The 27,235-nt window shown below is 38.5% G+C and overlaps 1 protein-coding gene across 1 annotated transcript; it reads left to right on the forward strand.

Annotated features, from left to right (window-relative positions):
• Positions 1–1,071: 1,071 nt before the first annotated feature.
• Positions 1,072–27,137, forward strand: LOC132187667 (7-dehydrocholesterol reductase). The gene is made up of 13 exons (XM_059602056.1): positions 1,072–1,265; positions 4,411–4,633; positions 4,843–4,898; positions 12,548–12,650; positions 12,745–12,810; positions 13,736–13,849; positions 21,608–21,734; positions 24,604–24,704; positions 25,321–25,446; positions 25,583–25,647; positions 26,012–26,093; positions 26,189–26,271; positions 26,860–27,137. The coding sequence occupies exons 1-13, from the start codon at positions 1,180–1,182 to the stop codon at positions 26,924–26,926; spliced, it is 1,299 nt and encodes a 432-aa protein (XP_059458039.1). The 5' UTR covers positions 1,072–1,179; the 3' UTR covers positions 26,927–27,137.
• Positions 27,138–27,235: the final 98 nt, after the last annotated feature.

Genomic DNA, 27,235 nt, shown 5'->3' on the forward strand with positions numbered 1-27,235 from the left:
AAATTTCTATTAAACGAAGGTACTATCTCTATTTTTAATATTTAAGTACCTGTTAAATAGATGTACTATTTCTATTTTTAGCCTTATTTAAGTGCCTGTTAAATGGATGTACCATCTTTACTTTTAGCCTTATTTAAGTGCCTGTTAAATGGATGTACTATTGCTATTTTTATCCTTATTTAAGTACTATCTATCATACAAAATGAAACCAACCAAAGATGCAATAAAATAAAAAAATAAAATAAAGTTGTTAAATCACATGTGGCAAAAAAAATTTAACCCTAAAAACAAATACATTTTAGTTGTTAATGTATTTATGCTGAAACAATTACCTTTCTCCAATTAACTACAACGCCTTAGCATATTTTCCATTAACTACTATTTTGTGCTCAAAACTTTAATTTCGTTAGTCAAAAGCGTTAACTTAAAGCCTGTTTGGAATTGCGTTTGAAAAATAGAGCTTTTAAGTCAAAAAAAGCTTTTGGGCAAAAACTTCATTTTTAAGCTTCTGCCAAAAGTACGTTTTGACAATTTTTAGGTTTTTTTTGACTATTAAAAATGCTTTTAATTTTTTTTTACTAAATGAGTACTTTTTTTTTTTTTCAAATGGGCTTTTTGAGTGTTAAAAGTACTTTTAGGCCCCTCAAACGCAATCCCAAATAGGCCCTTAGACGGTCTAGCCGTCACTTTGCCTCTATGAACTACAATTCATTGTCACTTTGCTTTCATGAACTACAACGCATCGTCACTTTGCTCTCATGAAATACATCGTATTGTTACTTTGATTGTCTGAGTTAACGCTTTTGATTGACGAAAGGGGCCTTTGACTGACGGAATGGGGTTTTGGGCACAAAATGGTAGTTCATGGGGGTCGGGTGTCACATTTGATAGTTTATGGGGATAAAGTGAAAATGCGTTGTAGTTTATGAAAAAAATATAATTACCAAAAAAAAAAAAAAAAAGTGACATTAGCGAAAATGGCCTTCGGCCATAGTTGAATAATACCCAAATGTCAGGGGCATATCGGGCAAATGAACTAGTGCAAATTGAATAGACTATAGCGAGGTCGTCTTTCTGAGTCAGTCGAGCTAAAAAGAAGGCGACTCTGAGAGAATAGACTCTTGAGACTCTTGAGATATACATTCCGTCGCTCAAAGGAGTTGCAGAGATTGAGAGAGAATGGGAGAGACAGTACACTCACCGCTGGTGACATACGTTTCCATGCTTTCATTGCTGACTCTCTGCCCTCCCTTCGTTATTTTACTGTAAGCCCCTCCCCAATTTTTCTTTTCTTTCCATTTTGTGATTGTTTCTCTGGAAATGAATTCCCCGAGAAAGCGAAAATGCATCATTTGATCTTTTGACTTTCTGTTTGTTTCTCTGGAAACCCTTTTCTCGTAAAGACATAATCCAAGAAAAGAAAAGGTGTGAAGGGTATATTCTTTCAAGCTTAAAATCAAGGGACGTGATTACTTTTCTTTTCTTTTTTGTTAGTTTTGGAATTCAAATATTGCTGTGGAAACAAAATCGAACTATTTCCTAGAAATTTTAGATCTTGGAAACCTGAAAATGATTCAAATTTTTTTACTATTTGGTTAATCTTCGATATGATTTTTGCAAGTAATGTGTGGGTCCATTTATGATTTGATTGCTTCTTTTTGGTATTTTGGTTGCTTGGAAAATGTTGAAAACAAAAGGAGTAAAAAGGTCTGGTATTGATATTGTTGTTTGAGATCTGAGGAAAAATAAGCATCGAGTCGACTGAGCGTAACACAATCATGTGAATTTTCAGAATGCCTCTTTCATTACTTGGAGAACAAGAAAATGAAAGATATGGAAACGTTGGGATCTTCAGGATTTAATTATTTGAAGGATGAAATTTAAATCAACATCTGGTTAAACACCACTAGTGTTTATTTAGGCCCTGTGTGGCAAAAGAAAGTGAGATAAGAAAATGAAAGATATCGAAATGGTGGGATCCTCGGGATTTCATCATTTGGGGGATGAATTTTACATAAACATCTGAATAAACACCAATGTTGGGATCTTCGGATTTCATCATTTTGGGGATGAATTTTACAAAAACATCTGGATAAACACCACTAGTGATGATTTAGCCTCAGTGTGGCAAAATAAATTGAGATAAGAAAATATTGGTACTTGGAATGTTAGACTATACTTGGTTTTCGGCCTAAAAGAGTTTGACATCCAGTGAATTGGGCCTTTTACAACTGTGTTACTTCATGTTATGCTCTGTATGGAGGCTGAGAAAACAAGTTCATTTTTAGTATCTTCTGTTGGGAACTGTTTTCCCTAATGTTTTACGTAAAAAATCTAGCAAAGTAGGGGAGTCTGTGGTGATAAATGTTCGAAAGAGAGGTATTGTGGTGATAAATCGTTGTTGCATGTGTGAATCAGATGGGGAGTCTCTTGACCATCCCTTTCTACACTGTGGGGTGGCGCGCACCTTGTGGAATGCCATTTTCATTCGGTTTGGCTTGTGTTGGGTTATGCCGGGTAACGTTAAGGAGATGTTCGATTCTTGGTAGACGGGTGGTAAATCTAGCAGCGCCGTTGTGTGGAAAATGGCCCCTCTCTGCCTCATGTGGTGCATTTGGAATGAGAGAAATGCAAGAAGTTTTGAGGACTCGACTAGGAATTTAGAGGACCTCATTCATTTTTTCTTGTACACCCTCTTCACTTGGATTGCTGGTTGGCTTGCGCAAATAGTGATCAGCTTCCAAGATTTTCTTTTTATGTTCTTTTCTTCTTTTTCTTCTTCTTAGTCGCTCTCTTGTATACTCCCGGTGTACTAGGGTTGCGCCCCTCTGCGCCTTTGATATATATATCTTTACGTATCAAAAAACCAAAGTAATGCAACAACTCAGCTAAACGTACTATAAAACTATTGTTTGCCTAGTCCAACATGAGCCGTTCCATATTATGGAAGCCAAAAGAAAAAGTAAATCATAAGACTGAAACTTTTATTTATTTTTCTATTTTCTACATTTTCTCAGGAAGCAAATAGTGGAAAAAGTTGTTTGACACTTGTTATTTTTCTAACTAAACTTATCACTGTTTTTTGTTCAGCAAACATAGTGGGAACCCCTGTATTAACTCTGTTTTCTTTGAAGTATGTTTTTTAGTATTTATTTTTTAAATGTTTGTCATATCCATTGTTGTGTATGTGGGCTTTCTCCATGTCTTTCTTGCTGCTATATTTATTTGAGTGGAAAATGTTTCTTGGAGATACTCGTCTTGAGAATATTATGTGCAATAAGAGATTACTTAATTGGTTATTTGAGCTTTAAACAATTATTTACCTTTTAGATCTATTTCTAATGAAACAAAATGCTCCTTTAGAAAATTTGAATCTAGTCATAATTTTGTACTTGAATGGATGAGTTGGTAGTATAACCTTGTAGACAAGTCGCTGCATACATAATACCAACATAAATTAACATAAGTGAAATTAGCCATATCGGATTAAGTATGCATGTGTAACTAAACAATGAGTATTAAGATTTAAGGCTTGGTTCAATTGAGTTTGGTTGAATATGCCTTAATTTTAATGTTTGTTAAGAAAAGCAAATAGAAAGCTGACCAAGGACTTGTAGTCACCTCCATATCACCAAGATGGACTGGCACTCAGGTCAGCTTTTCAAATCCTGAAATGTTCTTCAACTAACCAATCACTAACGTGGTGCTTGGTTCGTGGAATCTAACATTCCTCTTGGCATTCAGTCGTGAAATCTAACATTCCTCTTGGCATTCACATTCCCAAGAATGTGATGCCTGAGAATCTGGATTCCAAAAAATGTGGCTATTCTCACATTTGGGAATGATTAGGAATTTTTTAGGATTCTTGGGAATATGAGATTTCCATGTTTGGTTTACTCGTAGGCATCCTTTAGGAATTATTCATCCTTCCCAAAATATCCTGACGTACATGTTGTCCATATTCTCCATAAATTTTGCATGTTTCACTACCAATAAAAAGAAACATGTCTAGATCGTGAATTTAGTCTTTTTACTTGCAGTATAGAGAGAGTGAGATGGAACCTACTGACATCAACACGTACTTATGTATGGTAGAACCCTTCAAAAGTCAATTCAGCCCCCTAAATGTCAGAGTCTTTGATCAAAATATTTTAGGATTCCCAAACGCCCCATAAAAGGAAACAAAGAGACTCATCGGAATGTTAACTATATAATTCAAAGGAAAAGTTGTCAATTGCGAAGCTTTGGCTGTCTTCTTATGCTTAATAGACATAATTGACTCATTGAATTCTTTATGATAAATGATACACTTTTTTAGTGTATTCTGTCAACTGAATACTCTCTGCTTCATCCATATAAAACATATATCGTAAGTGGGTATTTGATATCAGAATTTGCTACTTCATTCAGATGGTATACAATGGTACATGCTGATGGCTCTATTTCCCAAACTTGGGATTACTTGAAGCAGCACATGCTTCAAGGGTTTATTAATATATGGCCAAGACCCACTGCTACTGCTTGGAAAATTATTGCTTGTTATGCTGCCTTTGAGGCTGCACTTCAGCTTCTTCTTCCCGGAAAAAGGGTTGAGGGCCCAGTATCTCCGGCAGGAAATCGGCCTGTGTACAAGGTACTCAATACTGAATGTTGTATTTTTCAAAGTGATTTGTCGTGTTCTCCACAGCCACATTTGTTTTCTTTATAGATTATTAATTTGAATGATTTTTTTACTTTCAAATTTCCAGTGCTCCACGAAGGTTGGAAATTACTGCTACTTGTATATATATATTTTCTAAAGTATTCTGTTGAAACTAATTCTTTCTCATTTTACACTTGCAGGCAAATGGTGTGGCGGCATATATAGTGACATTGCTTACCTATCTTGGTCTTTGGTGGTGAGGGTTACTCCATTGAATCTAGTATTTAATCTTTTCAATATGGTTTAGAGTGTGTAATGTTGTGTCCTTAAAAGGTTTGTGATATCTTCTTTCAGTTGTTGGTATTAGGAGTCATTTGTTTTTAGTTTCTCTTCTTGGGAAGTGCAGAGTTAGTGGTTTTTTTGATCATTGTGGGTAGCATATATTTTTTTTGATAAGTAAATTGTATATATCAAAAAAAGCGCAATGCGCCTCTAGGTACACAAGAAAGTATACATAGGTAGCTCAATTTAAATCCAAAGACAAAACCCAAGAAGACCCAACCCAAAAAGCCCAACTAGTAACCACAACCAAACAGTAAACCAAAGAAAGAACCCAAAAAACCCAAAGGCTAAAGCCCACAATGGCCCACCACCAGCCCTAAAAAAAAACACCAAGCCCCTAATGCACCTTTGGAGGAAAGGAAAATGCGTTTTTGGTGCCAACACAAGCCCGCCGGCGATGGCACCTATCCGGAGAAGGTCTCTCTCTAGCCTCACAATTGATGGAGCATTCTAAATTCTTGAGTTTCCTCTTCCTTTTTACCTTAGAGGTATTGGGCTCTCGCTCCTCTTCAATTTTCGAAAAGAGATTCAAAAGACTTTTCTTATCACCTCCTTCGCCATTAGACAGTCCTACACTGGAGGCGAATTTCACCGCATCTAGCACCACCTCCGAATAGTTCTTCACTCCCTTCTCTGAAGGTTCTGCTACAACCTCAGCAAAAAGCTCCTTGTTCTTATGCATCTGCTTAGCAATCTTCTCCTTCACCCTCTGGGCATACCCTATTTGAGATTTGGAAACAGATGAGTAAATTGGAGCGCTACTCTCTGACATGCGAGGAAAAGGTTCACTTATTCTCAAACCCAACTCAGCTGTGTGCTTTTTCGAAGAAGAACAGATATGTGAATCTTCGACTACAACCTTAGAACCCTTTGCCGACGATGAAGCCTCCTTCATCCCAGGCAGAGAAGAAGAAGAAGCATTTCTAGACCCAAAAAACCCCCGACGTAGCAACCCTTTCGTTGAAGCAGTCTTAATAGGCTCAACCTCCTTTGCCGGAACAACACCAACTCCCACCGGATGGACAGAGACCACCATCGGAGACAGTGGAGAGACGGGGGCTTCGCCTTATCAACAGAAGAAATAAAAAGATCCCCAAGACTGGGCATGGTACTCATCGGAGTCGACAACCAGTTCTGGGTATTCTTCGGCATCAGAGCAGCCTCCGTCGGAAAGACAGGGGCCGCCGTCGTAGCATGAGACACAGACCCCAACGCACAGCCCTGTTGAGGTAACTCCAGATGCACCTCCGCCAACGACGGCCCCACCAACGCAAGCTTGGAATCATCGCTGGAAACCCCGGCTAGACCACCAGTGACCGGCGCAAATGCCTCAGAAACACATGCCTCCCTATGAGCAGCAGAAAAATCAACATCTCCTGGCGAGGCAAACCCGCGCTGTTGAGACTTAGGCAAACACTTAACATGACGCTTCGTACCCCTTCGCCAACCTAACTTAAGATACCCAACGTGTTTGGGCTTAAGGAAAGACCCAAACCTGAGACCTTGTAAGCCTTTTTAAAAAAATAGAAAACACCCATCGTTTTTTCCTTAAAGGTAATACACCCAGCCCAACTAATAGTCCTTTAACTAACCCAGCTAGGACTCGGCCCAAATCAAAACAAAAAAGACCTAGCATTGTCTTAGTCTTCTTCTTCTTTCTCTTCGTATGATTAGCCGCTGGGATAGAACATGTAATAGAATTAGCAGGCTCCGGCGACTCCCACTCAAAACAATCCACTATCACCCGCGGCTCATAATCATCGTACCCCGGCTCAAAAGAGTCCTTCACTGGGAAAAGATCAAGAGGTTGCGAAGATCTTACCCTCCTCCCAACGGGAGGCACCTCAGGACCAGACGCCAGTCGAAGAACCTCCACAAAGGAGCGCCCAGGATGACATCCAGAGATGGATTCTCCCAAACCAAGCTTGAGCTGCGTCCCCGGAACAGGGTGCACAGAGGCTTGTGGAACCAACATCCTCCGCAACTCATTTGCAAACCGACGCCATCCCCTCCCACCACGGCCCTCAGGTAGCCAAATGATTCCTTTACTACCTCCCTCAGCAAAGACAGCCACCTCCAGGAAACTACTTGCCTTATTAACACCCCCATGCACCATCAAAGCCTTATCGCCCTCACGGTATGACTTGGCAATATCAACCTTCAATAGAGATTGACTCACCTCAACCGTATCCACCAACCATGAAGCACAAGGTTGAGTCACGAAAATTACCCCTACGAACCCTTTTCTCTTTTCCTCCAAACGGAGATTAGGACACCCTTCCTTCGCTGACAGGCAAAAGGATTTCACTTCTATGGAGAAGCGCCGTTCCATTGCGGCTCACCAGAGCCTAGTGCACAACGCCTAACAGCGCCGTTGCTAGGGCAGAAAACTATCTTACTAACATAAAAAGAGTAGAGGGAGAGCAATGATGTTGCTGCCATGAATAAACTATCTTCCTTGGCCTAATTCCTTGGCCTAATTACTCATTGTGGGCAGCATATATTATTGTTTACATGTTGGAGTAAAGTCTTACATGATTGATGCACTAGGGCTATCTGAGTTATGAACAGATCATTTACAGCTTCATTCTCATATCATGAGAAAGGTCATATATCTATCTCTTTTTCATATTGTGACAACGCTAAAGGGGCTTATGTGGGTACTTGAGTTTCTTTAATTTCTCCAGTTCTGATGAAATAAGTGGTATTATTGTTGCAAATGGCTTTGGGCCTAATGGCACTTCCACCCTCCCAAAGATATGAATTGGTGGGTGAGGTCGTGGGTTCATGTCCATCGGGGTGCATGAGTTAATTACCAAATAGAAAAAATTAGTGGCAGTATTCTCATCCATAGGTTGACAAAACTTATGATACAATGTATTGGCATTAAAATATCATGATTTGACTTGGCGTTATAATATTTTTTTTGATAAGTAATGTTGTATATATAAGAAAAAAAGCGCAAAGCTCCTCTAAGTATACAAGAAAGTATACATAAGTAGCCCAACACAAGCCTGAAAACACAAACCAAGATGACCCAACCCAAAAAAACCCAACAAGAAGCCGCAGCCAAACAGAAAACCCTAAAAGAGAACCCAAAACAAAAGCCCACAATAACCCAGCACCAGCCCTAAAAAACCCAAAACCCCTACTGCACCTCAGGAGGAAAAGAGAAATCATTTGCAGTCCCAAAACAACCCCGTCAGCGCTGGCATTTCTCTGAAGAAAGTCTCCGACCTCTATCCTCAAAATTGATGGAGCACTCCAAATTCTTAAGCTCCCTCTTTCCCTTAACCTTTATGGGCTCTCGCTCCGCTTTAACCTTCGAAAAAAGATTCAAAAGCCTTTTCTCGTCACCTCTACACGTCAACCCCACAAAGGGAGCGAAGTTCACCTCATCAAGCACCACCTCGGAATAGCCCTCTGCCCCCTTCTTCGAAGTAGCCGCCACAACTTCGGCCAGCAACTCCTTGTTCTTATGCAGTTGTTTAGCTACCTTCTCTTTCACTCTCCGGGCATACCCTAGTTGAGACTTAGAAACAGAGGAAGCCGCCCCATAGGAAGGAGTAGACATGACTGTAGAACAGACCTGCATGTCTACAATCGCAGAAGATGCCTCCTTCACCATAGGTAGAGCAGGAGAAGCGAGTCTAGACCCTAAGAACCCCCTTCGGAGCAACCCTTTAGCGGAAACAGAGACCACTGGAGGGATAGAGACCACCGAAGCAGCAGGAGAAACAGAAAGATCCCAACCCTGGACAAAGTACATACCGGAGTAGAATGCTGGACCTGTACAGTCTCCGGCAACAAAGTGGCCTCCAAAGAAGAACCATATCCCAATGCGCACCCCTGATGAGATAACCCATCTCCCACCAACGCCTTATCCAATCCAACGTCCATAGGAGAAAATGGCGTTGGAGCGAACATAGGAAGAATCTTAGGTGAATTGGGGATCACTAGAGAAGCCACCTGTGTGGACACAGTCTTACCAACAGAAGGAACCCCAGAAGGCGACTCGAAGGCTGCACTCACATCAACCACTGAAGCTTCAGTTACCAAAGGAGTCACCGGAAGAATCTCTGGCCTGTGAGTATCCAACGGACAGCTAGGAAGAATCTCCGGCGAACCAAAATAGACGGAAGAGCGCAGAATTGGAGCAAACCTATCCAACCCTGTCGGTGAACCAAGTCTCGCCGGAATCGGGGCCAGAGATAGAGGAAAAGAACCGAAAGCGGAACTAGATCCGGAAACAAGATCCGATCTGGGAACAAGATTAGACCTGGAAACCCGTACTGACCTGGAAACACGATTCGACCCGGTAACCCTCACCGACCCGATTACCCTCTTCTTCCGAATGTACATGGACCTAGACAGGCCCAAAATCCCAACCCTATTCCTTCTTGGCGTTATAATATCTGATTATTTATCTTTGAAAACGTGCCATCAATAGCCTTACTATCTGTTAAGTCACAAGTTAACCAAAAGCTTAATTTGATACAAAATGATGAATTTAATTAATTAATATCCTAATACTCTCTCCATGTGGGCTCAAACTCTCTCTTAACAAGTAAGACTGAACACATGGAATATTGAATTGAAATGGGGGTTAAAATTGTGGTGTCAGGATTTGAAATTAGGATTTCTACTCTGATATTGTGTTAATTTTTATATGTAATATTTATTGGAAAGAAAACATGTACATCTCTTCCACACAAAATGTATACAAGAGATAACCATACTAAAAGCGCCTAAAATCTAAAAAGTTAACAAGATCTAAAAGATTCGAAGAGTAGAAAGAAGGAACATAGGCTACAACCCAATCTAAGAGGGATCTTAGAAAAGAGGATTTTAAAGAAATCACAAGGGTCTCGCAGCCCCTAAAGTGGTGGTGATTCCATTCTCTCCAAATAGAAAATCATAGAGTAGAGAGTTCGAGGTAGACAAATTTTGGATTCTGTATTGGTGGTGAATGAGTGTCTTGATTGTCGAATTAGATTCGAGGAACTGGGAGTATTGTGTAAATTGGATTTGGAGAGGCCTATAATCATGTTAATTGAGAGTTCTTGTTATACCTGGAGCTAAATAGACAAGATGAGCCTTGTTCACAGGGGTCTGAATAGGCTGTTCTCTGGTCTAATAGAGCCACTGGCTGACTTTGGGGGTTTGCACCTCTGACACCATAACTGTGGAAAATGGTCTGACCAAATCCCAGAAGTGGCTGATTGAGTCGTTGAGGGAAGGTGTAAAGGACGATGAGCCGCATATGGTGATCTTGTTGGACATGGAAGAGGATTATCGTCAGGCAAATAAGGTAGCACGCGATGGGGAGCTGTCCCCCGATCATCTGGATTGGGTGTGGGATGGCAATGAGGAGGAGGATCGGAAGTTGGTGTTGCTGAATGAGGTGAAAGAGAATTTTCTATGGGAGATAAAGGTTGTGCAGCCTAGGACTAAGGGCAAGAGAGAGCTATTAAATTTAGAAAGCTCCATTAACTACGGTATTGCTAGCGAGTCTTCTCGAAGAAGGAAGGGCAAGACCATTGTGTTGTAGCGCCCTGTGTGGGTTTTAAGGGCTGTTGGGTGATTCTATGGGGCTTTTTGTGGGTTAGATTGGCTTCTTTGGGTGTTTGTTTTCGAGGGGTTTTGGGTGGGTTTATTGGGTTTCTTTTGTTGGATTTTGGGTGGGTCTTTTTTCTTTTTCTAGTTAGGTGTTTCCGCTGTATACTTCCATTGTATGTAGGGGCGCTTTACGCTTTTAATAAAACTTAATTATTACTTATCGAAAAAAAAAAAAAAAAAATTCTTATCAAATGGATTGTTCAATTCCATTATCGACTATGAACTACAATTTATAAGTTACAAGGTTTACATTTGGATCTTTTGTGTGATAATCTCTTTAACATACCTAAGCCATATTCAATATAACTTAAGGACTACATGTATATATAAAGAAAAATAGGCACATGTATACAATAATATGTTCATGTTCTTAATTAAATTCAAAAAATGAACAACTTTTATTTGATAAGTCGAGAATGTCATACTAAATAAATTGGCTTTTAGGACATAAACTCTGACACACCCAAAATTTTCAGAGGTAAAGAAAATAAAGGAGATGAAGGAAACAATATGAATGAGGAGATGCGCTATCTAAAAGAGAGTAAGGCATCCAATTGATAAGACAACAAGCAATGAGAACTGCATCGTTTTGTAAACTTTTGGGGACACGTGAAACAAGAGTGATCTTGTAAACTTTTGGGGACACACGTGAAACAAGAGGGATCCGGCAACTTCGAATAAATAACAATTCTTGCGCTCTGCGACATCATTCTATTGTGGAGTGTGAACACAAGATGTTTGATGGATAATATCTTTGCTAGACAAATAGGTAGCAAATAAGTAGACTCATTCTTTTTGGCATTATCAGAACGCAAAAGCAAATTTTGCATCCAAATTGAGTCTTAATTTTATGATGGAAAATCTAAAATATAGAGAATAACTTAGAACAATTTTCCATGAAAAAAATAATCAAGACATATAGGAATGATCACATACAAGTGTCAAACTAATGAAATTTTGGAAGCAACATTTAGTGGTCCCCATACATCAGAATGGACTAATTTAAAAGACTAGAAACCCGAATAGAAGCCTTTGAAGGGGAAGGACACACTGTGATTTTTGTCGAATTCATAAGACCCACAATGAAAAGAAGTCACATGACTAAGATCCATAACTTGATGCTTTAGAATAAGAGAGGGATGATCAGGATGGTAGTGCATTGAAAGGGAGATAGAGATGACTGAAGTGCCTGAGGTGCAAAGTCAAGGTAATAAAGGCCACCAACTTTCATGCCCCATACCAATCATCCGCTTCATTTGGAGATCTTAAAATATATATAAGAAAGGTAAAATCTAACACAATAATGAAGAGTTTTAGTAATCTTGCCAATGGATAATAAATTGAAAGGAAAACCAAGAAAATGCAACACAGATAATAAGTCAAGGTCAAGACTCGTGTGCATTCACCAAGCCTGCAACTTTTGCTAGAGAATCATTAGCAAGTGTAATACTTTAAGATGAATCAAAAGGTTGATAATCAAAGAGGGTGGTAGACAAACCAATCATATGGTCAGATGCTCCAGAATTGATGACGTGTGGATGATGAGTAGAGGAGAAAAGACAGCGAGGTGCAATACTTGACTGAGGAAGAGTAGCCATAGATGAGGAAGTGGCCTACTTATGGGCTAAAAACTGATAATACTTATTGGGATATTAATCAAATCAGAATCAGACGTCTGGCCAGAGTTAGGAGAAGGTTGGGATAGTAATCAAATTAGAAATTGTTGTTTACATATTTATTTCTCTTATACTAATCTCAACTTTATGTTGCACTTGATATCCTTGTCTACAAAATTTTAGAATATAGGTTGTGGTTTGTACTTTACTCATTTTCCTCTCTTTTTGCATGCCTTGTAGTTTTTGAGATCTCCATTCTGTTTTTTATTTACATATATACCATTATTTTTTAAGTTTATTTGATATTTTTTTAATGTTCATTCTTCAGGTTTGGGATATTCAACCCCTCAGTTGTGTATGATCATCTGGGAGAAATATTTTCAGCACTCATTTTTGGAAGTTTTGTCTTTTGTGTTTTCTTGTACCTAAAAGTGAGGATTGAACTTTGATGGACAACTATTTTTGCCATAAACAGAACTTCAGTTTCAGCTTATGTTTCTATCACTAACCATTTATGTATTCAAGGGTCATATTGCACCATCTTCCACCGATTCTGGTTCATCTGGGAACCTAATAATTGATTTCTACTGGGTAAGTATCTTCAGATATCTATGATTATCTAATAATTTAAATTCGTGATATGAAGTATGAGGTATGCTTATCTCAGAAATGTCTTGGAAAATCCTGAACAATGTCTACTTTCTTTATTTTCCTTAGCAAATTTGTGCAAGATATATATATTCTGCTTTCATGCGACTTTCCTTTTAAGAGTTTTCTTCATTTTCAAGGATCGTTTTTAGTTCTGTACATCCAAAAATACCTAGCTTCACGTATATTCTGCCTCTTTTTGGCTTTTTATGTGTTGTTTAAGCATCACTCTTATTCGGATATTGTTTTCCATACCCTTTCATTTTACCTATCATGTCCATGCTATTAAAAATAAACATATGCAACAACATGTAAATATATAGTAATGAGAATTTGAAATTGAGGCTTTCGTTTTATCTATCAGCACCGTTGTGTTAATAATCCACTCGTGATTAGTTTCTCTGACTTCCTATTTCATTTCTCTCCCTCTTAGGCGCTCTCTATTTATACTTCCTGTGTATATGGGTTGCGTCCCTTTGCGCTTTTGATATATATCATTATTACTTATCAAAAAAAAAAAAAAAATCCACATTTGCAAAAAATATTACTTAAAGATGAATTGGCCAAAGACTATGCTAAAAGTGTAACGTAGAAATTCATTGGTTCCCCTCTCTTCTACTTCTTCTTGTGTTCTTCTCCTCATCTATCTAATGATTATGCAGGATAGCAAAATTTTATCTCCATTGTGATCCTTTTAGATTATGTTTTCTGGTATTCTTTTGATAAGTATCACTTCTAAATCTGTCCGAGAAATTGAAACTACTCCAATAAATTGTTATCATTGAAAGATTACTACAATGGACTTGCTAGTCTAGGTCTTGCTCTTATGTGAAAGTGCCTCTCTAACAATCCCTTGTTATTCTTGCAGGGTATGGAGCTGTATCCTCGAATTGGTAAACATTTTGATATAAAAGTTTTCACAAACTGCAGATTTGGGATGATGTCCTGGGCAGTTCTTGCTGTGACATATTGCATAAAGCAGGTAGATGCCTCAATGATAACTGTATATGAATATCAAAGATGTCAGATAAGTTTTGTTGGTTAATATATTACTAAGACATGAGGGGTTTAAGGTCGAAATTCCGTTTGTTGACGCATTTGAGTACTAGGTAGTTCGGTTTTTAACTAATTGTTCAATGTAAGGGTGGACAATGAGAGGTTAGGGCAGATCACAAAAGGAGTCAGTTGTTTGCTAACCATTTTGCCATTTTTAAAACCCATTGATAGGATATGTCAAAACCTATACTCAACCTGTTATATAATTTGGACGATTTTTTACCTGGATATTAAAAGTCTCAAGTATACACCCTCAATCTACTAAACTCTCTCTCTTTGAGCAGTGTAATATGAACAAGAAATCAATTAAAGTACAAAAATTCAGTCCCTCTCTAGTCTTTCTGTTGAGCACTGAGCTCATGGAAAGATCCAAGTAAACAAAATAAAACAATTTGTCTCCTCTCTCTCTCTCTCTCTCTCTCTCTAGAAGTTTTTACTTCATAGGAGGCAAATTGTCACTGAAAAAAAGTTGGACCTCTAGTCCTTGATCATCTCACCATCACTGTTAACGCAGTGGAGGTCACTTTTATTTGTGTGGACTGTGTGTTTCGGCTCTGTGTTATATTGAAAAAAAACTTTTAACTCCATGAGCTGTGGTTGCAGCTCTAGGCACTTCCATAACATTGATTTTTCCACTGCGACAATCACAATATCAGCTTCAAAGATTTAGAAAGCAAAGGCACTAGAAAAACAAAAGGTGGTAGTGAATGTGATGAAATTGTGGTATATTGAAACTAGTTTTTAAGCAAAGCAGGTGGAGGCACTGGAGGAGCTGAAGCATGTGGTGAAGGAATTTTAGGTTGAGGATCTGGCAAAGTGTTTAGGTCTGAATTGGTTTTGAACAACAGGAGAAAAGGACATTGTGAAGTGCAGGAGGTGAATGTGGTGGTAAAGGAGAGGTTGACACAATCCAAGTACATGGGGATTTGTCTGAGAAATTAATATCGTCAAAGTTGGGTTACTTTGTGGGACTGTGATGTGTTGTGATTAATTAGGTGCTGTTGTTGGTGCAGTAATGGAAGAGAGAAAGGTTGAAGAAAATATGTTTTATGGGTGGTGGATACCTGCATTTTTATTTAGTTTTACATGGTTCCTAATAAGTACACAGATTTCTGCCCATTTAACATGATCAATCAATTGGTAAATTCTTCTAATCCAGTAATACCCGTATAATGAAATGAATTGACCTTCACCCATTTATTAAGGGTGTTTATTGGCAGGTAAATGGATGTGGGATTATCTTGCCACTCCTAGGGCAATCCCAATTTAATCTACATCATTCTTAAATTATTTAGGGATGACAATGCTTCCTATGTAGGCCTATATATTGGCGGGTGTAATTTTGCTCTTGGAAATAACTTGCAGAACTTTGATGATTGTCCTCCTTTTTTGGTAGAGTGACTGAGGAAGCTCCAAAATATCATGGCTATCTAGTTATCCCTTAAGAGGATGAGTTTTTATTACAAGAAGTTTAAATCTTTTGCAGTCTAATAGGTTGAGAAAACCCATATTTTCTTTTTCAATCATAGAATTAAGAATTTGAAACAATTATTTATTAATAGGAATATGAAGTGTTGTATTCAATGAAGTCTTTCATTACTTATCAAAAAAAAAAAAAAAAAAGGAATGTTAAGTGTTGTTTCTCAGTTTAATATTCTTTATTTGTAAATTTTGCATTGTAATCGTGAGAGAGAGGCTTGGTGGAGAATTGTTGTAGACACCAAATTCGGTTCCGAGTGGGGTGGGTGGTGCTACACTGATTCACCAGGGCCGCATAGGGCAAGGCTTTGGAAGTATATTAGAAGGGGGTGGAGGTTGCTTTCTAGCCATACTAGATTTGATTCGGGAGATGGGTCCAAGATTAGATTCTGGGATGATGTGTGGTGTGGAAACTCGAGTCTCAAGGAAGCTTTCCCAAGTTTATATAGCATGGCTAGTGTGAAGGATACGCTTGTTGCTGCTAACATGGATTACTCGAGTGGTTCTCTTTAGTGGAATATTAGCTTCATTCGTTTGGCTCACGATTGGGTTCTGGCTTCCTACTATACCTTGTTGTATTCCCTCAAAACGAGGAAGGAAGGGGAGGACAAGCTTTGGTGGTCTACATCTTGCAAAGGGAAGTTTGACAAGATCCTTGTTGTATTCACTTAGATCTTTCTACAAGATCCTTGCTTGCAAAAAGGCTTCTCCTTTCCTTTGGAAGAGTATTTGGCGGACCAAGGCTCCCTCGAAAGTGGTGTTTTTCGTCTGGTCGGCGGTTCAAGCGAAAATTCTTACGATGAACAATCTTAGAAAGAGACATCTTATCATGGTTAATAGATGATGCATGTGCAAATTGAACGGGGAATTCGTCGATCATCTTCTTCTTCATTGTGAGGTTGCTAGTGCTTTTTGGAATGCCATTTTTAGTCATTTTGGATTGTCTTTAGTTATGCCTAATCACGTGGCGGATTTGTTTGCCTGTTGGTGGACAGGTGGTTGCTCTTGGAGTGCGGTCGTTTGGCAAATGGTTCCCCTTTGCCTTATGTGGTACCAGTAGAGGGAAAGAAATAATAGAAATTTTGAGGACCAAGGGAGGACTTTAGAGGAGCTCAAGTCAATTTTTTTTTTTCTCTATTTACTTAGTCATCTCCTTGTTTAGCTCATTTAGTAATTAGCTTTTCTGACTTTCTTGTTCTATTTTCTTCTTCTACTTAGGCATTCTCTTGTATAATTTTTGTGTACTAGGGTGCGGCCCTTTGTGCTTTTTGATATATACAACATTACTTATAAAAAAAAATAAAAATTGTCTTTCCTTCTAGCAAATTCAAGATGATGATATCTCCATAAGGTTTGTTAATTAAAATGAGCACCTTCTCTACTAAGGCTTTGTTTGTTTCGCCGTAAAATGATTTACGGAAAATGTTTTAATTATTTTCGAGTGTTTAGCACGACGTAAAATAACATTCAACGAAAAATATTTTCTCTTTGACCGAAAATTCTTCTTTAATTTTAGGAAAATGGTTTACGGTTTTGAAAACCGTAAACCATTTTCCGACTTTCAGCATCTCATTCTAGAATCCACGGACTAGGCCAAGACTTGCCCAGGACTCCATCGGGACTTGACCAAAACCCGCTCGGGACTTGACCGAGAACCGCCTGGGACCTACCTTAGACCCCACCGGGACCTAACTAGGACCTGCTCGGGGCTTGCCCAGGACTAGCCAGGGACTTGACCGGGACCTGCCCGGGATCCACTCGAGACCTGCCCAGGACCCTACCGAGACCCGCTCGAGACCCGCTCGAGACCTGACTGGGACTCGCTCGGGACCTACCCTAGACCCGCTTGGGACTTGACTGGGACCAGCCCGGGACTTGCTCGGGACCTGCTCGGGACTTGATCGGGACACGGTCGGGACCTGCCTGGAGCCACCCGAGACTTGATCTGGACCCGCTCGGGACCTCGCCGGGACATGAGTGGGACCTGCCCTGGACCCACCCAGGACTTGATCGGGGCCCGCTTGGGACCCCGCCGGGACGGGACCGGGACTTGCTCGGGACCTGACCGGGACTAGCCCGGGACTTGACCGGGACCCAATCGGACCTGGCTGGTACCCGCTCAAGACATGCTCGGGACTTGACCGGAACCTGCCTGGGACCTGACTGGACCTGCTTGGGACCTCGTTGATACCTACCCCGGAACCAGCCGGAACTTGCCTGGGACCTACCCGGTCAGGTCTCGGCGGGGTCCAGAGCTAGTCCGGGCGGGACCTAGTCAAGTCTTGGGCAGGTCCCAGTCAAGTCCGGGGCAGGTCTCAGTCAAGTCCAGGGTGTGTCCCGAGCAGGTCTGGTCGGGTCCTGGTCAGGTCCCGGGCGAGTCCCGGTTAAGTCCTGGGCAGCTCCCGGTCAAGTTCCGGGCGGGCCTTGATCAAGTCTCGGGCGGGTATTTTTTATATTTTATTTTTTAAATTATTATATATTAGTATTTTTATGTTGTGAATATAAAAAATATTTGTGATTTTCCTTGCGCACGCCAAATGCCGGAAAATGTTTTCATCGTAAAATATTTTCCTATAAAATGACTTTCCTGAAAATATCTTACGACGGAAAATGTTTTACCCCAAAACAAACAGAGCCTAAATTATCTTTCTTTTACACTAGAGAGCTTCATTGATGCAACCCTAGGATTCACAATTATTCATGAATTGAACTTAAGAAAACTTTATCTAAGCAAGAGGTTCCCCGACATAAAAAGAAGTAAACTTTATCTAAGCAAACCTCATGATAAGTGACAATAATTGTGCAACTGGCAAAAAACCACTCAAAAACAGAATTAGAAGTATCACTTTCAGCAACAAAATCATGCAAAAAATGTTTGTATGGCAAGCAATTATCTACAGAAACTAATTTAACTACAATAAATAAATTTGTCAAAACAGCCATACCACTAGAAATGTAATGAGAAATAGTTGAAACCCTCACAAACTAATGAAATATGGCCGAGAAAAAAAGGGTAAAATAAAGGTTTAGATGAAGGATGTAAGGGGTTAAATGTTGAAAAATGATGATCTCATTGAATCAACAGAATGTTCTGTTTTGGTACTTGAATGATGTTTGAAAACGTTAATAGTATGGGAGAAGAGAAAAGGAGAGGGTGGAAAGTACGAAGAAGCACTAAGATAGAATGACAATGCATGTAGCTTGCAGTTGGGGGGGGTGGTAGGGGGTTGAGGAGGAGGAAAGAGACAAAGAACCAAGGAGGGAGAAGTAGGGAGGCCAGGTGTACTGTATATATATAAAAAAAGCCTGGAATATTAGGGAAACCCCTCAAACTTAGTGGATTTCCTAGTTGATGGTGGTCTTGCAGCTTCCAGTTAGGTTATGTACACATTTCCCCATCATTATAATTATATAAAAACAATCAATAAAGTAGTATAAATGTTTACATCCAAACAACCCTTAATTTGATTGTATTTTTCTCAAACCCTTAATTTGATTAAAATCTACATCCCTAAAGCTAATTACATAACTTATGACTTGATATAATGTAGGATTAGAGATATACGATTCAATATGGATTATCTTCACTAAATAGGATATATTTTACGTACCTTGTTGATTCGTTATGATTCCTGAATTCTTGCTCTTCTTGGTTCAACAGTTGCTCCAAAAATCCTTTTTATTTTTATTCACTTTTCCCTTAGCCTGGTTTTTATAAGTTTGTGGTGGTTTGCAAGTCTGGGCTGCTGGTCTGCTACTGTTAAGATTGTGTGGGACAAATTTTATTTCAATGATTACTTGAGTTCTCAAAGATATTTGCTTGTTTTCTCAACATTTCTGCATATTTAATTGGCTGAAATTGATGATTTGTTTATTTCTTGACTTCTTGTTGCTGTTTGAATGTTCTATTCGTGTTTAATTTCGAGTTTTGGTTAAAGTTCTCCAATTCTTTTAGAAGCATTTGTGAACCTAGGACTGCATCATGATAGCTTTTAGTATTTGATCAACTATTTGAAATAATCACCCTCTGTTGCACTTGCTGAGGTCGAAGAAGAGGGGTAAGATTTTGGATATTAAAATTGAATGGGGAAAAGTTATTTACTTCCTGGCTGGGTGCTCTTAATTGCTTGTGGAAGTGTTGGACATTTCAGATCACCTGTTCAATTTTAGATGAGGTGATAACACAAGGAGGTGAGAGAAGGTTGAAGCAGGAAAAAGTGCCATAATGCTCTATTTTCTATGTGCTAGAGGTGATACTTTTGGAGAGGTAGCATGCAAAATTTTAGTTTTTCTTTATTGCAGTCAAACTTAAATTAGTGATCACTTTGCTATGGGAAACACCGAGATATGGTACCCGGAATGGCTATTCTATTAGAAGGTGGAATGGAATAGCTATTTCCATCCTTAGATTGGTGGGTTGGCCGGCTACCATGGCAGAACCATGGGGGTGGTCACAACACCCCTAAATCCCCTTGTGGTGGACCCTCGAAGAGCTCTAGGGGTGGTGCAACCAAGGGCATGATTGGTAAGTGGAATGACTATTCTATTATAAGGTGGAATGGAATAGCTATTTCCATTCTTAGATTGGTGGGTCGGCCGGCCACCATGGCAGAACCATGGGGGTGGTCGCAACACCCCTAAATCCCCTTGTGGTGGACCCTCGAAGAGCTCCAGGGGTGGTGCGACCACCCCCCAATGACACTGGGAGTGGTCGCACCACCATCCTTAGAGTCGCTCGGGGAGGGGCTTGCACCACCCCCCATGGTTCTATTAGGGTGGCTGGCCACCCATAGAATGATTTGTGACTAACCTTTTTTTTTTTTTGATATTTACAGAAAAAAGAAGAAGGGGTTTTTTTGGGAAAGCCCATTCCATTTCTCAAGGAATAGCTGTTTCCTCTTATTTTTTAGAGAAATATGTGTTCCTCTTCGTAGGGGAATTGCTATTCTCATGGGAATAGCTATTCCTAGGATTAGTGTGCAACAAAACAAAAGAATGGCTATTCCTATGATTTGAAGGGTCTATTTCGAGTATGAAACGCGTCCTAAGATGTCATCCAATTGATTGTCTTGCCATTCTAGATCCCATGCGGTTTGGTTGTTTAATTTCCATGCTAGTGGTTGATAATTTGCATCGCACCTTGGTACATTGAAGTGCTTTTTTATTCTCAACTTTTGCTCCCATCTACTCAGTTTTTGGCCTTCTACATTGCTACAATGTTATGTTTTATGGTATAGTTATTCATCTTTTTTTTTGGATATTTGTTTTTTTGATGAGTAATTGAAATTCATTGAAAAGCGAAAAGATGCAACTCAAGAACACAAGAAGTTTTATTTTTTTATTTTTTATTTTTATAGGTAATCAAAGAAGTTTTATAGAAACATAGGTGCCTTTAAGCATACAGGAAGTATACAAAAAGGACACAAAAGCAAGAAAAACAGAAGAAAAAAACAAGAGAGAACACCGGTGAAAACCCAATAACACCAAAAACCCCAAACACAAGAAGTATACAAACACCTAACCACCAAAAAAAAAAAAGATTTAGAAAATCATGAAAGCTAGATGTATAAAAACAATCATAAGCAGTCGTCTAGTGGTAAAGGATATTGAAAAAAAAAAGCCTTTAATTCCACTGCCGACCTCTCAAGGTCTTCAAAATTTTGATAATTTCTCTCTCCCGATGCAGCACATTAAGTAGGACAGAATCATGCTACACTATGAAGGCTACCAAACTATCCTCTCCAACAGGCAAAGAGATATACCATTCGTCAAGGCATGACATAGTCTAACCCATAAAGACCAAAAATAGAGTTTTATGAGGCACTAGAAATCTCACAATGGAGTAAAGAGTGATCGTCTGATTCCCCACTCGTGCACATGCAACACTAATCTACTACTATGATATGCTGCTTCCTTTAGTTTTATCCAAAGATAACACCAACGACCGCAATTCCCTTGCACAATGCAATAGCACAATTTTTTTTTTTTTTTTTTTTTTTTTTAATTTTTTTTTCCTTTTTTGTAATTGATCTTCCTTGTTTTATGGGTGTCTTGACTCTGTGTGATTCGCAGCTATCATGGAGTGGATGCCATGGTCCAGTCCCATTCTTTTTGACACACAAACATGCACACATACACATTAAAGTTTTAATGCTCAAGGACTTGATCATTTGCTTGTTGCTCTTATATCCGGTCTCCTTACCAGTATGAAGAGAATGGGACAGTGGCTGATTCTATGCTTGTGAATACTACATTGATGCTGGTCTATGTTACAAAGTTTTTTTGGTGGGAAGCTGGATACTTCAACACCATGGATATTGCACATGATCGAGGTATAAATGTGCTCTATTGTTTGTTACTTATGAAAAAAAATAATGCTCTATTGTTTGTGTTTTACTTGCTACTTTTTCTTCTTGTATTTTGTTGATATGCATTAGAAAGCATGGTGAATACAAAGAATGACTAGTGCATTTAATCATGCAACATTACCTTGTATAAATTTTTAACTGGGAAATTGATTCTAGGTTGATTGTAATGGTATTCTATCGCCATGAGATTGTTAATAAATATTTTCATGTTCTTTTCCTAAAGTGGATGTGAAGAGTTGTATGATTTAGTTGAAAGAGAAAGACGAAAAGTTTGGAGAAAGAAGAAGAGGATTTTGTCTTATTCCACTTACTGCTTTGTTTGCTTACAAGAGTTTAAATAGAAAAGTCGTACAACCTATTATGGAAATACACTTATTTATTCAACAATAATAAGAATGAAATCATGTATAATCAAATCAGCAGGTAATAATAGGAGATAAAATCATATCATAAGTTTCATTCTTCAACATTTTCTCTCAAGTTGAGGCAAAGATGTCTCGCATGTCAAACTTGCACAATGCTGAATGAAGAACACTACTGGACACTCCCGATATCAAACTATCCACAAGCTGTACAAACCAATTATGCACACAATTTTTCCTTGGTAAAATGTCTATCAATTTCAATGTGTTTAGTTCAATCATGTTGAACATGATTATGAACCATATTAATGGTAGGCTCATTGTCGCAATATAATCTCATTGAATCCTTATAATCATATTCGAGTTCTTTCAGTATAAATCTTCAACCATAGTTATTTACATATCTTGTGGGCCATGGCTTGAAATTCAGCTTCTCCACTATATCCAGCCATCACTGATTGTTTCTTGCTACGCCATGTAATTAGATTTCCTCCCAAAAAAGTGCAATATCTCGAAGTGGATCTTTGATCTGTGATTGACCCAGTCCAATTAGCATCTGCACAAGTGTCTATTTTTAGGTGATCATATTTGGAAAACAACCACCTTTTGCCCAATGAAGATTTCAAATATCGAAGTATTTTGTAATCTACTTCCATATGAGATTCTCGGGTTGAGTGCATAAACTGGCTCACTACACTTACCGCATAAGCAATATTTGGACGCTTGTGCTACAAATATATTAATCTGCCAACTAATCGTTGTTAATTGCTTTGCTTTTCTGGGTTGTCAATTGGCTTGCATCCAAGCATTCCTATTTCCTTGAGTAGATCAAGAACATATATTCGTTGAGAGACGAATATCCCATGTCTCGATCTAGATACCTCGATGCCAAGAAAATATTTCAGACTTCCCAAGTTTTTTATTTCAAGCTCATGGGTGAGATATTTTCTTAACTTTTCTATTTCTTCATCATTATTGCCGGTTAGTATTGTGTCATCTACATAAACAATTAAATCAGTTACCTTCCCTTGTAAAGAACGTTTGATGAACAATATTAGCTTGGCTCTGCTTGTAGTTACACTTATGCATAGTCCAAGAAAATCTTTCAAATCACGCCCTAGGAGATTGTTTTAACCTATACAATACCTTTTTTTTCAATTTACACCCTTTACCATTGACTGAAGAATCTTGAAGTCTAGGAGGAATCTCCATGTATACCTTTTCCTCTAGGTCTCCATGAAGAAATGCTTTTTTTACATCTAATTGCTGAAGTGGCCAATCTAAGTTTACCAATGAAAGTAAGACCTTGATAGAGTTCATCTTTGCCACTAAAGCAAATGTCTCCTCATCTGTATGACGCCTTTTGCAATGAATATAGCCTTGTATCTCTAAACCGAACTATCAACTTTATGTTTCACTGTCACCTATTTGCATCTTGCCACCAATTAGGTCCCATTGGTAATTTTTATAAAGGACTTTCATCTCTTCTTGTGTTGTTTCCCTGGAGACTTTGGAGAATAGACACTGAGGACAATTTGGAGAGAAAGTATAATTGGGTAATGAAAGATTGTTATAAGAAACAAAATTAGATATGGAATGTTGTGTACATGATCTAATTCCTTTACATTGGGCAATTGGAAGATCATCATTAACTGCAGGTATTGTTGTGTCTAAAGTGGGCATATGATTTCCGGAGTCAGGAGTTGGCATTTGGCTGAGAGGCTGAAGGATAGTCTTAATCTTTTGACGTCTGGAATAAACTCATAAGCCCTCCATAGGTGGCTCAACTTGCTCACCAACATTTGGCTATGGTTGTTGACCATCACATTCTGGAACATCTTGTTCTTGCAACATACGTACAGATAAGGAATCTGTCATTATAGGTAAAGGATCTATTGAGTATTTCTCTTCTCCACTTGTCTCCCCTGAAGAGAAATCTCGGGAGGAGAAAAGTAGGGTTGAGACTCAAAAAAGGTGACATCCATAGAAACAAAAGCTTTTGTGTAGCAGCATGATAACACCTATTGAACACAGGAAACTATAGTATTTTATATCACATATTCATGTCCTAAAAGATCCATGAAATTATCCATTTGATATAATCTTATGTTTATAGACTAATACTTTCCAGTATTGTATTCGCACACAATCAGGAATAGGAAAGTAATTCTTTGTCCTTTTGCACACCCTCTGTAATGTAGGGACATATGTGTTAGTTTGTTCTGTTCTCTTCTTTTCTATATATATGTTCAATAATTAATGCATAATACACTCTTTCTAGCTTGCTTGGAAATAATAATTGCAGTCTTTCTCATTCATTGTAGTAGAATCAGTCCTTAATCATGAATATGTCAATAACGGTATTTTTTTTCTAGTAGTGGATTTCATTCATTTATCATGGTATCTTCACTCTGCTTCTAGTGTTGTTGATGCTCATATTAAATATTGTTCATCGTACATGGCTCTGGCAGCTGGGTTTTATATTTGCTGGGGATGCTTGGTATGGGTTCCATCTATCTATACTTCTCCAGGCATGTACCTAGTCAACCATCCTATCAATCTTGGAACCCAGGTATTGTATCCTCTTTTCAGTTTTTTGGATAATATGTTGGAATTTTGAAACATATTTTTCTTATTTATCTTCTTTTTCCCTTTTTATTAAGGCATGTTCTGTTTTTGACAAGATGCAAAATTAACTTTTTGCATTGCTTTCCTGAGTGTGAAAGTAAAAGACCATATTTTTCTTGTATTCCACATATTGAGTATTTTCAATGTAGGTAGGTTCATCAATTTGATGAACACTACACTACCCAGGCTGTTCTAGCAATCTGGATTGAAGGTGGGATGGTAAATTCTTGGTTGAGATTGACAGAATTGCGTGAACTTATATAGTCTAACCACTATGCTATGTTTATCGCTCGAATCCAACTTTGTGGAATCTAATTTGTCTCCAATGAGCTCAAATAAGTTCGGTCTCAGCGAAAGTGGGTCAGCTCAATGGATCACTGTTCAGCATAAAAAGTACCTGGCCTTTGCCAAATTGAAAATCACTCCCAGGCTAATGTACCCAATTGGATGAGTTTAGTTAGACACTTGATTTTCCATGTCAAAATATTTCTCAACTTTTTTCTGTTCTCTTGTTCCTTTCTTCTTTCCCCCTTCCTGACAGTACGCATCTCTTGTTTCAGCTAGCACTTTATATTCTAGTGGCAGGCATTCTTTGCATATATATCAACTATGATTGCGATATGCAAAGGCAAGAATTTCGCAGAACAAATGGAAAATGCTTTGTCTGGGGAAAAGCTCCTTCAAAGGTGCCGATTTTGGCTCTTGTTACATGATTTTTGTAATTGTTCATTTTCTGAGATATCTTATCTAGTTGCCGGGTAGGCATATTTGCAGTAATTATCTGCTGAGAAAGAGACATAAGTTGGTTCAATTTCTTTACAGATAGTTGCGTCATACACTACATCATCCGGGGAAACAAAAACCAGCCTTCTCTTAACCTCAGGATGGTGAGTTTAGCATTTTACCTTTGTATGAAATTTTATGCGTAACTGTAAACTGTAAAGTAGCTGCTTTCCCTTCCCATCATTCTGATGGGTTGAAGTTACCATTTAGTTGATCCTAGTAACTTGTAAGAGATGCAGTTGGATAAGGCAAAATTTATAAATATTGAATGTTCTGTGGAAGTTGGTATCCTTGTTGGCAAATTAATTTATGTGGATACATCAAGGATGTAATCATGGCATGCTTATGACGGATAGAGAAACTCTTCTCTACAGCATTATCATATTTTTCTTTGTATAATGGAATTAAATGCTTGAACTGTGGCTTTTGAGTAAGCCATCTTGAGATACTTTTCTGTGGCTCTTGCAGGTGGGGGTTATCGCGTCATTTCCATTATGTACCAGAAATATTAGCTGCTTTCTTCTGGACCGTCCCAGCTCTCTTTGATCATGTATCTTCTTCCCATAGCCTTTTTGTGCGTGGTCATGATAAAGTTTTGGACAACACATTGCTGAACTAATTCTCTTATTATTGTTTTTTCTGCAGTTCCTACCTTACTTCTATGTGATATTTCTTACTATCCTTCTTTTTGACCGAGCTAAAAGGGATGATGATCGATGTCGGTCCAAGTAAGTGGATACAAACTTCTGTTTTAACCCCACTACCATTTTTCTTGAACATGCATTAAAATTTAGTTTCTAATACCCCGAAAAAGGAATATTGGAACCAAATTATTTATATCTGTATTGTAAACCCATTTTACCATATTGCCTTCATTCAAGCAACTTCGTTGGTCTAGTGTCATCCCAGGTGACTGCAGTCATAAGCAAATTTTATGCCACGCTGTACAAGTTAGGATTAGCTGTTGTGACGGCTACACCACCAACTCACCCAAATACAATAACTCTGGAGTAATCTAATTTGTCTTTTGGCTGAACTAATGTGTGTGCCCCCTACTGCATGCTATTGCTTTATGAACGTGAAGCAAAGGAACAGAAATGCCATAAGTCGTTGGAATAATAATGTTGTTTTGTCTTCTAAATGTTGTCACCCCTTTGCAAATGCTTTGAAACAGACCACATATTTTTATAGAAGAATAACCAGTAGTTTTTGTTGTATATAAACTCTCTCTCTCTCTCTCTCTCTCTCTCTCTCTCTCTATATATATATATATATATATAATTTGAATGAAAGTTTTGATGAGGTCCTTCTTGCAGGTATGGGAAGTATTGGAAATTATATTGCGAGAAGGTTCCGTACAGGATCATTCCTGGAATTTACTAAATGACCGTGTCTTTGCTTTGGCAAAATGTAGCTTGTGGTTGACTTAATGATGATATATGTATTGATAAACACCTGCTAGGTTTTGCTTTCATTGGTTTGGGAGGGAAAATCATTATCATTATTGAGAGAGAACAAAGACAAATGCAGTGTGTGATATATATATGTTGTCACAATGAGATTTTCTCTTATAAAAAGCGATGTGTGTGATATATATATGGGTTAATTAATAATAGTGTTTGGAATATATATGAGAAAAGTTCACATAACCCCCTCAAACTACTACTCAATTGACAATGTTCCTTTCAAACT

The sequence above is a fragment of the Corylus avellana genome, chromosome ca7, assembly GCF_901000735.1.
Source record: "Corylus avellana chromosome ca7, CavTom2PMs-1.0".
Taxonomy (NCBI): domain Eukaryota; kingdom Viridiplantae; phylum Streptophyta; class Magnoliopsida; order Fagales; family Betulaceae; genus Corylus; species Corylus avellana.

Bases quoted from the DNA above. Each gene is read 5' to 3' on its own strand.
- LOC132187667 (XM_059602056.1), top strand. From the start codon at position 1,180: ATGGGAGAGACAGTACACTCACCGCTGGTGACATACGTTTCCATGCTT. The intron at 1,266-4,410 runs GTAAGCCCCTCC...TACTTCATTCAG, and splicing joins CCTCCCTTCGTTATTTTACT to ATGGTATACAATGGTACATG. The intron at 4,899-12,547 runs GTGAGGGTTACT...TTCATTCTTCAG, and splicing joins ACCTATCTTGGTCTTTGGTG to GTTTGGGATATTCAACCCCT.